We start from the raw sequence: 17,565 nt of genomic DNA, 5'->3' as shown, positions 1-17,565 counted from the left end.
TCTAACGCCAACAAATGAAACTGCGTAGGTATAATGATGATTGCATCATCGCTTATTGCAGTATTTGCGCTCCTAAAACTGCAACTAAACCTTTACTTTTTAAGGTCACACATATTATTTCAAATTAGGCATTACAAAATTTTATAATTGTTAAAAATCAAAAGAACCTAATTATTTAAAACAGTTTATTAACTCTGTTAACAGGGAAAACTACGTAATAATATTAATGTGAAATTTAATAAAACACATAGCATGACGTGCAAAGATAAATTAAACTAATTACATATTAATTATAAGATTAGGCATGTGCAACGAAGTAAATATTATTAAAATTTGACTACAGTAACAAATTTAAACATCGCTTGCAATGTTGTAGCAAATGTATAAATGTTAACTGGTATAATATCAGCAGCTAAAAGAGTGACAGGCTTCTGTGCCAGCAGTAACATGAGGTATATTGTTTTCTTCTCATTTAACTCGAACTTCTCCCACCCGCAACTGTAGATTGCATTCTCAAAATGTTCCGAAGCGTTAATCAACCTCTGACAAAGAAAACAGTACAAAAAGAAAACAAGAAAGCAATAAAAAAGTATGGGAGTGAACATCAACCATTCTGGTAAAGGCAAGTAGAAAAACAAACTGATGCAAACGGCGTTAGAACCAAAATTAACTCCAATCGGCATGCTGTATAACGCTTTAAGATTTTTTATAATATCCAATATCAAAGCATGACGCTCAATAAGAAACGGCAAACGTTTTTTTATAATGTCACTGCTTTCCTGGCAATCTTCGTACTCGTCGAAGGCAAGCATCTCCGCAGAAAGCAACTTATACATCGCTGTAGTATGAGCTATTAGAAACAGCAGAAGAGCTTGATAGTGGAGAAGTACTGTCGCTATTGATAGTTCTTGTGTTAATAATATTGCATGACATATATCACGATTCGGTGATTTATCCAAAGGTTCTAGACCTGAAAAAAAAATGTTTAGTCAGTTTTAAAATTTAAACAAAATCTTTACAGATTTCAACGCTTTTAACTTATGACCCCGGTCAAAATTCTCAATGTCTCAACAACTGATTAACACATCTAGAGATTGATATATATATAAAAATCAATGCCACTTTTCGTTGTAATTTTATAACTCAAGAACGGTGTCACCTATCCAAACCAGTTAAGCCTTTTTTTGGTCTATTTAGTAGATGGTTTATGTGAAGTTTACACAAAAACGAGCGGTTCTTTATTGAACAAATGAATTCAAGGGTAAGGTAGGGGTAGGGTGAGAATAGGGTATGGGTAGGGAAGGGGTAGGAGTAGTGTAGGGGTAGGGTAAGGATATTGAAAAAGTATACATAGGTCAAAGCGAAGCTTGACCGGGTCCGCTAGTTTAATACAAAGGACTACTCGTATTGCTATCCAGAGAAGGTATAGTCTTGAGCAAGCTTGGCTCTAAGGATTGGCGTTTAAATATATTGTTAAATCATTGTTCTTAAATCAAATAGCTACCATAATATTAATTAATTATGTATTTAGAAATTTATATGTTTAGAAAAGAGATTCTGATGTTTTTATTGATATAGTCACACGCAACAATTTGGAAAGTGTACATTTCAATGACTTACCAACACAAGGTGACATGGAAAAATAATTATTCGATAGATTAATTCGGTTTGGAAAATAAATAAAAACGGCATCCAAGAGATTAGATCCATACAAAGCTATCACAATCTTCTTGATAACAGACAAAAGCTGCACATGCTTTTCCTTCAGAAATTCACAATCCGACGCTAGCCGATCATTTCGTTCAACTTGTTCAAGTACAGTTCTCAGGAGCGGTCTATAAAATACACGATATGAGTAAATTAATCATTAAATAATAGTAAAATTAGCAATTTTATAAATTCTAGTCAACTATCTCTTACACAGTAAAAACTAAAACTAAACTAAACCGTGTAAGTAGTAAAATTTTAAAATCATTTATTTCAAGTAGGCTCAGTTTACAAGCACTTTTGACATGTCAGTTGACTATTTGTAAAGATTCTACCACCGGTTCGGAAGGTAGGTTCTGCTGAGAAGAAACCGGCAAGAAACTCAACAGTGGCTCTGTTTTAAAAAATCATACAGTATTATAATTTACAATTGATGATAACATTACAATTTCTTATAGTTTTACTTTTTGTGTGAAAGTGGAAGCTGATTCAATGGCCTCCAAGTACTTTTATATATATGGAACTCATCAATGTTGTAGTAATCTCGACTAAGTAAATGTTTTTAACACATTGCTTAAAGCTATGCATTGGCAGGTCCATCACAAAATATATCTCCAGAGCGATTGAAATGATTTGGGTGAAATTTGGCACAGATATAGATTATTATTATATCCCGGAAGTATAGAAATATAATAAAATACATAAAAACTTAGTAAACCTTTTCATTATAAACCAGTAGCTGTTGTTGGATGCTATTATCAATATAGATATATTGACATAGCTCTTTATAAAATCACCGGCGCCTTGAGCAAATTTTACTTGATACACGACATTGCCAACAACATATACATAGAAAAGCAGAGAGAAATGTACTATCCAGAATGGTGCTGAAATATAAAAATAGGGTTTAGAAAAAAAAGTGTGTGTCAGCTTTGACGCACGAATGGAGTTAGTCTTTCAGGTGGACTATCTAAATAGGTGTATGTGGCTTTGCAGCTGCAGCAGCAGCAGCAGCAGCCTGAATAGTGAAAGGTGCGCAACCGAGGAGCAGCAGGCCGCCCGCCAACAGCGTACACGCTAATGGCGGCAGCACACGATGAAATGTCCGCAGAATAGTTTGCACCCAAAAAACGTAACGCTGTCATTCGTTTATCGAATTTTACTGTCCATATTTTTTTCTTACCGGGGGCTATATATGAAAATTCGATTCTTAAAGAGTAAACTCCAAAAAAACAAATCTACTAATTATCTTCTTTTATATAGGTAGGTACGCGAAATTCCTTTGTGGATAAATTTTTATATGTTGAAATTCTTTATTGTTATCTTTTATTTATTAAAAGTTCACATATTACTTAAATTTATCTAAATAGTAATTTGTGATTTTTTTGGAAACACCTTGTATTTATTATTAGACACATTTTTTAGATTTTATTATTCCTTACCAGAAGTAGTCTCTTTCAATATAGAAAAGCCTGCTTTCGATGGTACCAAGTTAACCAACCAAATAATACTCTCAAGACTATTATTTGTTAGATGATGTTTACAACTGATAAAACTCTTTTGGATCCAAGTAATGAAACGCATTTTGCAAATATAGCCGAACACGATTCGACTTTACCATCAGAGCCGCAAGAAAAGATCAAATAATAAAAAAGAAATGTATTTTTGTGAAAAATTCAGTGAAATGAAGGTGTGAATGCTATTAAAGATACTAGTAATTAAATTTTTATTTAACTATTGCAATACCCTGATGTTGCCTGAAATAAATGATATATCATTATATCAAATCCTCTATAGTATTAGCCAGATTTTTAGCATAAAAATTCAAGACTATAGTCGCTGTTAAATAGTCTGTTTATGCCTTAAATGCATATTAATAACGCTGTTAATGACAACAGTTAGTATTTTTACTCTCTGACAACTCTCTCTCTCTCTGTCGAGTTGTCATTGTATTATATATTGTATTATTTATACATAGATAAAACATGGTATTATACTTACTTTTCGTCACAGTTGCTCCAAATCTCTAATACTTAAATTGTTGTATTTTATTATTATTATTAAATATGTTATAAATGTGATATCAAACTCAAGTGAAGTTTTATTTTCTGATCTGCCCCCGTGCCAATTAACAACAGACGCGACGCTATTTCATTAGTGCACATAAAAAATAGTAAACCATTTAACAAATTGATGTCGCAAACAGAAGTTTATATAAAAATTCAAATTCAAAAATGATTTACAAAATAAAAGGCTTTGTTAAAATCCAAAAATTGGAAATAGAGCTTAAAGGGATATTGTGTCCCGTATAATTTGTGTAGATACTTACAGACAGATGCAAGCATAACAATATTATATATATATATATGTACAGAATAGTAGTGAAAGAAATACACGCTTTCATGTACCTATCATTAGATAATTGTATATCAGGACACTCTGTTATTAACTTTTCTTCGCCTGTCATTACATAGGTCACGGGTATCCGCCTTTTTTGTACTTAATTGTTATTCTATCACAAATCTACAAAAGTACTTCTTTCACAGTAAATTTATCACCAACGTAAATTTCTTTTTGCGATTTCGCCTTGATTCCTGCTTTTCCAAGCAGTCATCTCAGTTTTTTTCTAGACGCGAGTAGTTACCTACCTAGTGTAAGCATCGTAACGAAAAATTTATTTCATGCCTCTAAAACTTACTTACGTGAAAATATATTATTATACTATTAGAATCCGTTTAGTGCTTTTTATGAGAGGCGTTTTTATAAACACAGCAGATAAATATTCTAAAAAAAACTATGTTTTATGTCCAGATGCAAGAAAATATTAAATTTTTTGAAAAATAGGTATTTAGTCACGAAAGCGACCTGATTTCCCATTGAATGTCTTATCTAAATAGTTTAATATAATCAGACTTAACCAAAATCAATAATGTTTCACATGAAAAGTTTTAGATACTTTCAACAAACAAATCTTATTCAAAACTTTTCTCCCTTCTTTCTTCTTTCTCTTCTTTCAAAAATACAAGTAAACACACGCAAAAGTTAGCATAACTGCCATCTAGTACACTAAGCTGAAATTACAGCTTCGCATCGTGAGTATAGAGATGAGCATGCTTACACAATAGCACAGAATTAGCTAAGTAAAAACTTACTATGCTCACAGATGGCGTTTTTATTATTTTTTAACAAATCTTAATAGATGGCGCAACATACGACGTTAACAAAATAAACCGCTGTTTAAAGTGATATTTCACAATATTAACCATTAACAATACTTGGCATTAAATTAGTTACACTAAGCCTCAATTAAGTTTAGTAGTTTAATAAATTTACTGGACTTATTCTTGAACCTTTAGATAAATAGGTAGGAAAATATTGCCCTGTACAAACAATATTCTGTTCGTGTCACGTGATTGTTTTAAGGTCATTAGCAGTGTGCCATCCAACACTGTGTCCAATTTACCCGCAGTCAAGTCGCAAACGAAATGTATCAGATATTACGTAGTGTGTAGGTAAATAGGTACCCATCTCACAATCGAGTGAATCTTAATTGATGCACGCAAAATCGCTTCATCTAAACCTGGAGTTAGACTTACAAGGAAAAATCTATTTTTATCAGTCTTGTTTGATTTGCTATACCTACAATGTTGATTATTCTTTGGCATGTCTACATCTACCTAATAGACATTGCTTTTGTTTATTTTTTTTCAAGAATTTGATCTATAGTTTTATTTCAATAGGTACTCAATGAACCTACAGGAAAACGTTAAGGTGAAGCCAATGTTCTGTGGTATTTCATTTCATTGAGTTTTGTTCACGAGGAAACCACAATATTATTGTTTTTATTACAATAGTAATGGCCGTACCCACAAATTCAGACAGTGAAGATTTAAACAAAGATACACAAAAATACGTGAACATATTTATTGTATTTTTATTCCAAAGCAATTTCACATGACATAGACACATTAACTTATTTAATCTCAATACATTCAATTTCAGTAATTACATCAATAGACGCTCTCTTTATAATCTTATCTAAAAAGAATGTAACAAAAAATATTTCAAATTAAATATCTTAAGATTAGTTCCTTAAATAGGTTTAAATAAATATATAGGTACCTACAAAGTCTGTACTTAACAAAAATTAAAGCTTTCTTTATGCCACACTGTAAGCCGAGGGTACCTGGCAAGCCTCATGTCAGCTGTGATCTGAATTGACGCCACGCTCTCTCCGAATAAATTTTTCAACTTTTTTATATGGACTTTGGCATCCTATTTTACTAGCTTCTATTAGATACGGTCCGTTATTGCCTTCACGGCACTCTGGAGTATGTCTTTCACTGGAATTATCATTTACGCTTCTATTTAAAAACGGTTCCAAATCTGGATTTACTGCGGATGCATTTCCAGCATTACTCCTATCCTATTCGCGACTAATTCAGCTTCTTTCTGTCTCAACCAGACTGGAGAATAGACATACTTTCGGTATCTCCCTCAAAGCATTACATCTCTCAAAAGCTAGTCTTCTTAATGGAACTGGTGGTCTGTACGCTGCGGGTAATGGAACTCCTCTTCCGAACATAGTGCAAATAAGTCCTTTTAGGGCTGGTTGAAAGTATTTTATATGGTAAGCATATAATAAAGGATTCACTGGTGAATTTAGGTGGGAAAAATATTATGCAAAATAAGTAAGTGGATTGGAAATTTCCAATTCTGGCATGAAAGCCTTGATCGCGTTGATCGTGTAGAGTGGTATCCAGCAAACTATAAAGAGAAAGACGATGATTGCCAGATTTTGAGTAGCCTTGACCTCTCGCTTCTGGGCAGCCCCCAGAACCCGTAGCATGGTGCCTCGACCGTGACATCCTTCCACTGTGACAACCGCACTCATCTGTAAATAAACGTAAATTGTAACGGGATACTAAACCAGGCAAGTTTTGTTCGAAGTTTAAAAGTCTCTTTCGACCTGACTGTACCTACTGAGTTGTAGGACTAACGCTACGCTTATCTGTGTTTGTTGAAAATTATTAAAATATTATATTCAAAAATATGCATTGTCTTCAGTATGACTAATACTGTAACATTAAATTCATATAATAGCTCAGTAGTTTAAACATTGCGTCACGTTTCAGCAAACAGGTGGCTGCTGTCTTGTTATCGTATGCATAAAGTATTGTTTCTCTGTTTTTAATTATTTTTCTATAAGAATAAGAATAAGAAACGTTTTTTGAATTACTCAGTATATAATCAAAATGACGTAAACTAGATAAACCCGTGTTTTAGGGGCCACTGATTTCCCCTAAGAGCACATTCATAGATACAATAACATAAATGATGATTATAAAACATATAATATGCAAAACGCTAAAATTTTTAAAAGAATATTGAATAATTTAAAATATTAAATAATAAAAAAAAAAAATTCTAACCGTTTTGGTAACATTGTGTGCATGAGTAAATGTCTGTACCTACATGAGTGCGTGTGTGTGTATTCGTGTGTGTGTTTCTGTTTGTGTGCGTTCGTGAGCGTGTGTGTTGTTTATAAAAATCCAAGCATCGCAATCACATTATAACAATAGATTAAATTTTCCTCTATGATCTATGTGTATAAATCACCTACGTCTTTATTATCAAGTACCTACTTTTATGTTACTCAAGGAACCTATATAGTTTCGACATGTCCGACTGTCTGGCCGTCTGTCCGTCCATCCGTCTTTTATAACCCTTACAAAATATACTTAAAATACCTACCTCCTCTTGCAATGGGCCGTGGTTCAGTAGGTGTACCTATTATAAATTTATATCCGAAGCACAGAAAACATAAATGTACAAGTAACCGAAGTCGAGATCTCGGGCGAAAACAAATAAAAAATATACGAACTTGAAGCGACCTCTAAAATCGGCTGCAGGTTATTTCAATTAAAAACAAAAAAAAAAGAACCAGGTAAATAAGCATAGAACGTATTGTTTATAGAGTTAACATCATTATCAACCCATATTCGGCTCACTGCTGAGCTCGAGTCTCCTCTCAGAATGAAAGGGGTTAGGCCGTCAGTCCACCACCAAACCAACCAAATCTTATCTATACTATAAACTAATATTTAAAGCTGAAGAGATTGTTTGTTTAATTGATTGAATGCACTAATCTCAGGAACTACTGGTCCAAGTTGAAAAATTCTTTCAGTGTTAGATAGCCCATTTATCGAGAAAGGCTATATATTATCCCCGTCTTCCTACGGGAACGGGAACCACGCAGGTGAGACCGCGCGGCGTCAGCTAGATAAGTATATACCTATATTGGCAAATGTATTCTTATCATAAGTCGTCTAAACTTAACGAACGTCTAAATAATAAAAAACCAAGCATCGCAATCATTTCACAATAGATTTAATTTTCATCTATGTGGATAAATTACGTCTTTATTTTTACTTTAATTTTACTCACATATTTGCTGAGTACCTACTAATATGAGCTGCCAGTATGTCGAATGTTCAAGAATATGGTAATCACAAAACGTATTTTAAGAACATCTGTCTTATGAACTGACGCAAAGTTTCAATGTCTTAATATCCATGTAAATAGAGAAGCCCGAGAGAATAATGCGACCAAAGATATTGAAAAAGAACATTATTATTCTCAAACTAGCAGACGCCGCGCGGTTTCACTCGCGTGGTTCCGGTTCCCGTAAGAATACAGGGATAATATACAGGGATAATATATAATATAGCCTATAGCCTTCCTCGACAAATGGGCTATCTAACACTGAAAGAATTTTTTAAATCGGAGCAGTAGTCCCTGAGATTCGTGCGTTCAATCAAACAAACAAACAAACTCTTCAGCATTATAATATTAGTATAGATAATATCTAGAAAGTTGTCTCTGCTTGTGACTTTCTAAGCAGCTCATTAATTTTTAACTTCAAACATGAAGTTTTTATCTATATTCGAATATTTTATAGAAGCAAGAGTTCATTTTTTGTTTGTTTGATTGTTACGATTTAACTCGAAACTACGCTATTATAAAAGTTCTTTCACTATTAGAAAGCTACATTTTCATCTAGTAACACAGGTTATTTTATTCCCGTATTCCCAAGGAAAAGGGAACCACGCGGGGGATTCCGCGTGACGTCTACTAGTAAAGTGAAAGTGTTTGTTAATAATAAAAAATTTAATAAAAAAAAATACAACCGACTTCAAAACCTAAAAACGTAGCTAAGCCGGTGATGTATTAATTCAAGCCATGTTATATATTTAGATTTTGCAGACAGTGTTGTTTCATGTGGTCCTGTCAGAAATGGCTTAAATTAAGACAACACCGGCTAAGCACCGCCTTCATACTGATCAGCAGGTAGAACATATTATGATGTTATTTACCGCTTTTTAGTTTAGTGGCTACGTTTTTAGGTTTTGAAGTGGGTTGTATTTTTTTTATTAAAATTTTTATTATTTTTCCATTTTTAGTGTAAAATTTCATCTCAAACGAATACATCAGACCCCCAATGACAGTCACAACCCATATATGTGGAAAGTTCTCATTAATACAAATTAATCAAGCCCAAACACAAGGTAGCTATCGTAAACCGTTAAGGGGTTCCCTTAATTGACCTTGGTCTTCATCATCAGACCCCTAATAACAGACACAACTCATCTAGGTAGAAAGTTCTCAGCAATACAAATTAATCAAGGCCAAACACAAGGTAATTACTGTAAACTGTTAAGGAGTTCCCTTAATTGTCCTTGGTCTTCATCACCAAACCCCTAAATGACAGTCACAACCTATCAAAGTGGAAAGTTCTCATTAATACAAATTAATCAAGCCCAAACACAAGCTAACTGCTGTAAATTGCCGAGGAGTTCCCTCGTCAGTTTTATGGCTCCATCATCAGATCGATTTGAAACCTTCATGAAATTGTAGTGCTTACAAGTACTAAATGGAAAAGTTTAAGAACACACTAGACACCCATATAATTTTCGAAAGTTCCCTTCAATTTCTCCAGGATTCCATCATCAGATCTTGACATGATGGCAATGGGACCAAATGGGGACTATACCGTTTCAAACAAAAAAAGAATTTTTGAAATTGGTCCAGGCGTCTTTGAGTAATCGGTGTACATACATAAAAAAAAAAAAAATACCGACCGAATTGAGAACCTCCTCCTTTTTGAAGTCGGTTAAAAACATGATTTTAAGAAAACTCTTGAAAGTTGCGGTTGCCTTCGGTTTAAGGTCATGTTTTTTACTCGTTGCTTGGAAGAAATAGCTATTTAGCGATAAGGCCGCCTTTTGTATCCTGACATCCTTATCTACACTACTATCATTAGGAGGAAAGATTGTTTGTTTGTTTGCATTGAATTGTCTATTAAACTACTGAACCGATTAGAAACATTCTCTCACTGTAGGGAAGCTACACTATCCCCGAGTGCTACAGGCTATAATAATTTATCTACGTATTCCTACGGGAACGGGAACCACGCGGGTGAAACCGCACGGCGTCTGCTATAATGAGAGCGCAGAGCGTCATATGTCTCTATTTCTCTACTTGTTGTTGTGGCCATCGACCGTAGATAGTTAGATGGGCCTCACAGCGTCGCGGAATTGGATTCTAAACTTCAGTGGGGTGCTCATATAGAAAAACTGTCAGGTAAACTCAGCTCAGCTGCTTTTGCAGTGAGAAAAATAAGACAGTTTACTGATGTTGATACAGCTAGACTTGTTTATTTTGCGTACTTTCACAGCGTAATGTCTTACGGTATTTTGTTGTGGGGCAAGGCTGCTGATATACATTCTATATTTGTACTTCAAAAAAGAGCAATTCGAGCAATATATCAACTAAAATCACGCGAGTCCCTTCGTCAAAAGTTTAAAGAAATAGGCATTTTAACAGTAGCCTGTCAGTATATATATAACAGTATAGTTTATGTGAGACAAAATATTAATTTGTACAAACGAAAAGGAGATCTAAACCCACGTCTTACTAGACACGGGCATAAGTTAGTTATTTCTGCATATCGTCTCCAAAGAGTTAAAAAATCTTTTGTGGGTTTGGGTGTACTCTTCTATAACAAGATCCCCAAGACTGTGATGGACTTGCCAATGCACAACTTTAAGCAATGTGTTAAAAAACATTTACTTAGTCAAGGTTACTACACTATTGATGAGTTCCTTAACGACAAAGGTGCTTGGAGGCCATTGGATCAGCTTCCACCTTCACACAGGAAATAAAACTATAAGAAATTGTAATTTAATTGTTATCAAATGTAAATTGTAATACTGTATGACTTTTTCAAAAGAGCAACTGTTGAGTTTCTTGCCGGTATCTTCTCAGCAGAACCTGCCTTCCGAACCGGTGGTAGAATCTTTACAAATAGTCAACTGACGTGTCAAAAGTGCTTGTAAACTGAGCCTACTTGAAATAAATGAATTTTGAATTTGTCATTGGTTTCGCACATTGAGTACGTCATCACTCGTAACATTTCTCTTTATTCTTGTTGAGGCTTGTGTTTTTACACTTACAAAATGAACACGAAAGCATAATTAAGGGATTAAAATGAGAAAAAACAGTAAATATTTTTTTTAAGTCCCCGTCCACTCACAGCATGCGCTTGTTACGTATTAAGATAATATGTGCGTGCACGTCTTTGAGTAATGACATAAAATTGTGCGTTCTTTAGTATGGAGGGGCCCATCTAACGATTTATATCGATGCTTGTGGTGGACAAATGAAGCATAAATACATAAATAAAGCAACATATGCCATATCCCTGGAAAAGAAACTAAACGGCTGAAACCGCTGGGAGTTGGCTAGTTTTAAATACTTGTTTCTTGCCAATGTTCAGATCTCAATACTCTTAGATTCTCTAAATTGAATTGGCCTTTTTTTATGCTAGCCGTCTAATTGAGCTCAATTCACTTCGGCAACTGTGCTATAATGTGCTAAAATGCTGTTATAAACATAGCGCTGACGATAACACTCACTGCGCATTCGACTGTGTAAAAATGAAACTGGTATTTCGGAATATCGAATTAGTTCCAAACTTTTAGATAAACTGAAAGATTTCGTCCGACAGTTTTACATGAGCCTCCTATTTTCTTCTATGTCTACAAAATGTTGTCAATGTCAACCCTAATTACAGGAATGGTAATCAATGTTACTCTTCCATGGTCCTATTGACGTATAACTCAAGGTAAATAAACAACATCATTAACAAATGGTGTTTATTATTTTTATTCTTTACAAATCATCAATCACATACACACACGACCGGTGAGAGATCAGTTGCAGGACCGACGGCTTTACGTGCTCTCCGAGGCACGGGGGTGTAACAACACCGCCTACATCACAACTCCAGGCTGTTATTAAGATTTTTCTTATAAGAAAAATCCCAATAACGGTGTTTATTTAGCTTGACCTTGGATCCGAACCATGGACTCATTGTCCATAGCCGAACCAGCTTACGAAGGGACCAATGATCCGAAATAACATACCACTGGACCATCGAGACATTCTGAAGCAGGGTAAAAGACGCTAGTAAACTTTTTATATTGGTATCGCCACCACGACGATTACGATAGGGTTGCCAACCATAATAAAATATAGTTTAAAAATACTATATTTTTAACATCACCGGTTCCGAACTTATCGTATTCCAAACTTAGAATTAACGGTAAAAAAATGAGCATTTGGTTTTCGAAATATTTAACGTGAAATAGCATATATACTTAATCTTATTTACTTAAAACAAAAATTCTTGATAAATGCAATACGTGCAAATAAATATAGTTTATATTTAAACTTTTTATCAAAAAAATGCAACCGACTTCAAAATTACAAAAATTAACTAAAAATCAATCACTTTGAAAGGTGCCGGTTCTGACAGAACCACGAGAAGGAACTGTCTTCCTTGTTGAAAAGTTTATGATTTAATCCGCTTTAATTAATGCATCACTGTGTTGGCACCGCCTCTTACTCTTTCAAACAAAAAAGAATTTTTAAAATTGATTTAGAAATGACGAAGTTATGCGGTAACAAACATTTAAAAAAAATACAGAAATAAAACATACACGTGGAATTGAGAACCTTCTCCTTTTTTTAAAGTCGGTTATTATAAACAAACGTGTTTTTCGCATATTTCGTAAAATACTATATTTTCTTTAAGCGTACTACATATATATTATAAATATAATTTAAACGGGTACATACCACGATAAAACGACGAGATTTTTAATGTCGATATTTCCTAATATAATAATACCTATATATTTTTTGACTAAATTTGAAAATACTTTATTTTTCTTGAGAAATGTTGGCAACCCTAGATTACGAATCAGCTGAAAATGTTTTCTATGCCCAAAAACAAACTGTCTAAATTGTATTTTCCTTATATTTCTTAGCCTTCAATGTTTTCTGGTGCGATATTTGTCGGTAAACACAATAGAACCACCGATACAGCGATAGAATAATATAAGAAACGTGACTCGAAGTTTTACTGCTCGTTTGATTACTTTGGGTAACTTCTGCAGAGCCTTGCATCCATGTATTACTTACCTATTTCTTACTTTACTATCCATGTTTTACTTTACTATTTCTTAGCCTTACATCCATGTATTACTTTACTATTTCTTAGAAGTGATTGCTTTCGTTGAAAGGGGAATCCCCACCGGCCAATACAACGTCGACTACGGGAACAAAGTTAAACTTCCGTATAGAAATATTTTATGGAGATGTTAACCTATACTATGTATACTAATATTATAAATGCGATAAATAGGTATGTCTGTCTGTACCTTTTTAACCTGAACGGATCAAGATGATATTTGGCATAATTGTCAGTGGTCACTTCATAGATGCAAAATGCACTGCCTACCCTAAGGACTCAATACAAAACTACGTTGAACCACAGAATAGGTACATAGTTGAACAAGGAATTTCCCAATTTTTAGTTATAGTGCATCCCTACCCTAGTTTAAAAACTTATGCACGGAGCAAAACATAGGGTACTTTTTGACCCTAAAATAAAAGTAGAAAGGGTTGAAAAAGGGGTTGAAAATTTGTATATAAAGTCCTTCATTTTTAGAGATATATTCATATGTTTAAAATATTGTGTTTATTGTTTTAGTTTATCAACGGAAAGTCGGAAGCATTTAATTACGTGTGGAATACCCTCGTGGCTCACGCAACGCAGTTCTACGTTATCCGGTGACGCACGCAGACTTTGAGGTCGATCATACTATATACTCATGTTGTAATTGGTATTGCTGCGTCTGGGAATGAACAGCGTATGCGACACGTCATGTGATTGCCCCAATGAATCCAAGTAGCTGTTATACAAGTTTCAAGCAAAACAGCGCTGCGAGCACAATACAGGGTGATTCGGTCTTTAGTGCGGATATTTTTTTTAGTGGTTCTGTATCATTAATCATTAATATATATTTTTTTATTCTCTAAATCTCTCTCTCTCTCTGTCCAACAAGGCAACGGGCTAACTTGTTAGGACGAGGATGAAAATCCACACCCTTTTTTAATCGCGATATCGTACCGGGACGCTAAATCGCTTGGGGGTACGCCATTGCCGGTAGGATAGTAACTAGCCACGCCTAACCAGAACCTCCGTTTTGAAAATCCACTGCACCACGGACGCCGTTAAAAAACTCGTTAATCTTTATATATTTAATTATTTGTTGTATTGTCATAAACAATATAATATGTTTTCTGTGACGATAGCCAGAGAGAGTACATCTGATTTCTGTCCTATAGCCGTTTTTTTTGTCGTTTTGAACAAACTGACTAAAAACTTAAAAATTTCTTATTTTTTTACCGACTATAAAAAAAGGAGGAGGTTCTCAATTAAGGTAAAGTCGCTAAATTTCGTCCCCGTCGGTATCTGATATTTTAAACATCGCCATCTAGCTCTAATACCTTAATGTTCTATTTATTCCTTGACCTGACATATTATTTTCAAAATTTTGTATTTTATAAAAACTACGTTATTTAACGACTTTACCCTACCGTAACATACGTTTTATTTATTTGTATAGATGATAATGATTAATTAATTATTCTTATACCTGCTTTATGGTTTTTCATACTTATAAATATAGGTATAGACAGTTACGAGTATTTACCTATTATAATTTTGTGACTAGTTCAATAGCCCACCCACAGCTGATTCACTTAATTTGTCATAATTCCCTTATCCTGTGTGTGGTTTTTAGCAGGAAATATGGTTTATTTACTCTCTCCTAAAATAATTATATTAATTGGGTACCTATCATTCCATTGTTCGTTAAGTTTAAACTATTGTTTAAAAGTTTAAACATTAAACTTGTGCTTACTTGTAATAATTATTATTGGATTGTACTGTTTAAATTAAAAAATAGAGCCGTGATAGGACATGACCTCTGCCTCCGATTCTGGTGTGGGTTCGAATCCGGTCCGGGGTACCTCTATCGTTTCAGTTGTGTGTGTCTCAAAAGATGAAGGAAAAACTTCGTGAGAAAACCTACATACCAAAGAATTTTCTTATTTCTCTGCGTGTGTAAAGTCTGCCAATCCTCATTTGGCCAGCGTGGAGGACTATTGGCCTAATCCCTCTCATTCTGAGAGGAGACTCGAGCTCAACAGTGAGCCAAATATGGGTTGATAATGATGATGAATGTCTGTCTAAATACTTACTTATCTTCTTTAACTTGGATTTGATTCGAAAATAAAACAGGCCACCTCATCAAATGCCTTTTCAATTTACTTAATTATTATAACACTTAAAAAGCCTCCGGCCTCCGTGGCGCAGTGGTTTGCGCGGTGGATTTACAAGACGGAGGTCCTGGGTTCGATCCCCGGCTGGGCAGATTGAGATTTTCTTAATTTGTCCAGGTCTGGCTGGTGGGAGGCTTCGGCCGTGGCTAGTTACCACCCTACCGGCAAAGACGTACCGCCAAGCGATTTAGCGTTCCGGTACGTTGCCGTGTAGAAACCGAAAGGGGTGTGGATTTTCATCCTCCTCCTAACAAGTTAGCCCGCTTCCATCTTAGACTGCATCATCACTTAACATCAGGTAAGATTGTAGTCAAGGGCTAACTTGTAAAGAATAAAAAAAAAAAAAAAAAAAAAAGCAATTTAATTAAAATTAAATGAAAAAATACACTTTGTCATTAGAAACAGGCATACAGACATAGCGTCCGTAAAATTTATAAAAGTGTCTGGAGTTGATCCTTATATCCTTAGAGTATTATATGATTATTATTATATTATTAACCGACTTCCAAAAAGGAGGAGGTTCTACGTTCGGCTGTATGTATGTTTTTTTTTTTTTTTTATGTATGTCCAGCGATAATTCCGTCATTTGTGGACCGATTTGGAAAATTCTTTTTTTGTTTTGAAGGGTTTGATTTCAGGGTGGTCCCATTTTTTTCATGTCAGGATCTGATGATGGCATCCTGGAGAAATTGAGGGGAACTTTCGAAAATCGTAAGGACGGCTAGTGCGTTTGTTAGTGTTTTCATAAGGTATTTTAAACCACTACAATTTTATGAAGGTCTGGAGTTGGTCTGATGATGGAGCCGAAACACAGACGATGGAACTCGTCAACGATTTACAGCAGGTACCTTTTGTTTGGGCTTGATTTATTTGTATTGATGAGAACTTTCCACCTAGATGGGTTGTGACTGTATTAAGGGTCTGATGATGAAGACGAAGGATAGTGAAGAGAACTCCTCGACGGTTCACAGTAGCTACCTTGTGTTTGGACTTGATAATTTTGAATTGATGAGAACTTTCCACCTGAATAGGTTGTGACTGTATCAGAGGTCTGGTGATGAAGATGAAGGAGAGTTAAGGGAACTCCTCGACGGTTCACAGTAGCTACCTTGTGTTTGGACTTGATAAATTTTATATTGATGAGAACTTTCCACCCATATGGATTGTGACTGCATAGGGGGTCTGGTGAATGATGAAGACGGAAGACAGTCACCTTTCACGTTTTTCTGAATATTATTACGTGTGGATAAAGGGGGAGTGAAATTTTGTATATGAGTTAAGGTAGTATTTTTAAAATTGGGATTGTAGGATACTTAGATACTTATCATAAGAAAATAACGTTTCAACTAATTGCTCATTATTTTTTGTTCACACTCAGTAGGTGTGCTAACACTAAAAATTAAAAAATAAAAATTTTAACAAAAAAATTCAACCGACTTCCAACTCAAAAATTAACCTAAACTAAAAAGCAAAAAATAACATCTTACCTATGTGCTACCTTCTGATCACTTTGAAGGCGGTGCCAAGCCAGTGATGTTTTAATTCAAGCCGTTTAAATTAGACAATTTCTGTGGTTCTTTCAGAAACGGAGTTGGAAGTCGGTTGAATTTTTTTGTTAAAATTTTTATGATTATATGAGTATTAGATGACAGAACATATTATATGATTTTCACGCCACGGTTTGCTATTGATATTACAGGCACATGAGGTAGGACCTTTTTCCCTGGTGGATGGGCTGCTTGTCTCTAACATCATCTGTCTGCTGGCTCTGTTATTAAGATAACAAAAAGAGAGAGATTTCGAGCTACAGGTACAACATCACTTCTAAAGATAATTATCTAAGGTACCTAGTGCATTACCATTACTTATTATTAAAGTAGAGAGCCGTGATAGCCCAGTGTATATGACCTCTGAGGGTGTGGGTTCGAATCAGGTCCGGGCACCTCCAACTTTTTTGTTGTGTGCATTTTAAGAAATTAAATATCACTTGTCTCAAACGGTAAAGGAAATACATCGTGAGGACACCTGCATACCTGAGAATTTTCTTAATTCTCTGCGTGTGTGAAGTCTACCAATCCACATTGGGCCAGCGTGGTGGACTAT

At 34.7% G+C, this 17,565-nt stretch overlaps 1 protein-coding gene and 1 pseudogene across 1 annotated transcript; both read right to left on the bottom strand.

Annotated features, from left to right (window-relative positions):
• Nucleotides 1–209: 209 nt before the first annotated feature.
• LOC112053110 (uncharacterized) lies at nt 210–3,291 on the bottom strand. The gene is made up of 4 exons (XM_024092409.2): nt 3,150–3,291; nt 2,426–2,594; nt 1,621–1,835; nt 210–970 (listed from the first exon to the last, which is right to left on the bottom strand). Exons 1-4 carry the CDS (start codon nt 3,289–3,291, stop codon nt 327–329), a joined length of 1,170 nt encoding a protein of 389 aa, XP_023948177.2. The 3' UTR covers nt 210–326.
• A 2,617-nt stretch (nt 3,292–5,908) lies between these two features.
• LOC128198103 (neuropeptide SIFamide receptor-like) lies at nt 5,909–6,613 on the bottom strand (annotated as a pseudogene).
• Nucleotides 6,614–17,565: the final 10,952 nt, after the last annotated feature.

The sequence above is a fragment of the Bicyclus anynana genome, chromosome 5 (genome assembly GCF_947172395.1).
Source record: "Bicyclus anynana chromosome 5, ilBicAnyn1.1, whole genome shotgun sequence".
In the NCBI taxonomy this organism is placed as follows: Eukaryota; Metazoa; Arthropoda; class Insecta; order Lepidoptera; family Nymphalidae; genus Bicyclus; species Bicyclus anynana.
This window is presented reverse-complemented; position numbering and strand designations above follow the sequence as displayed.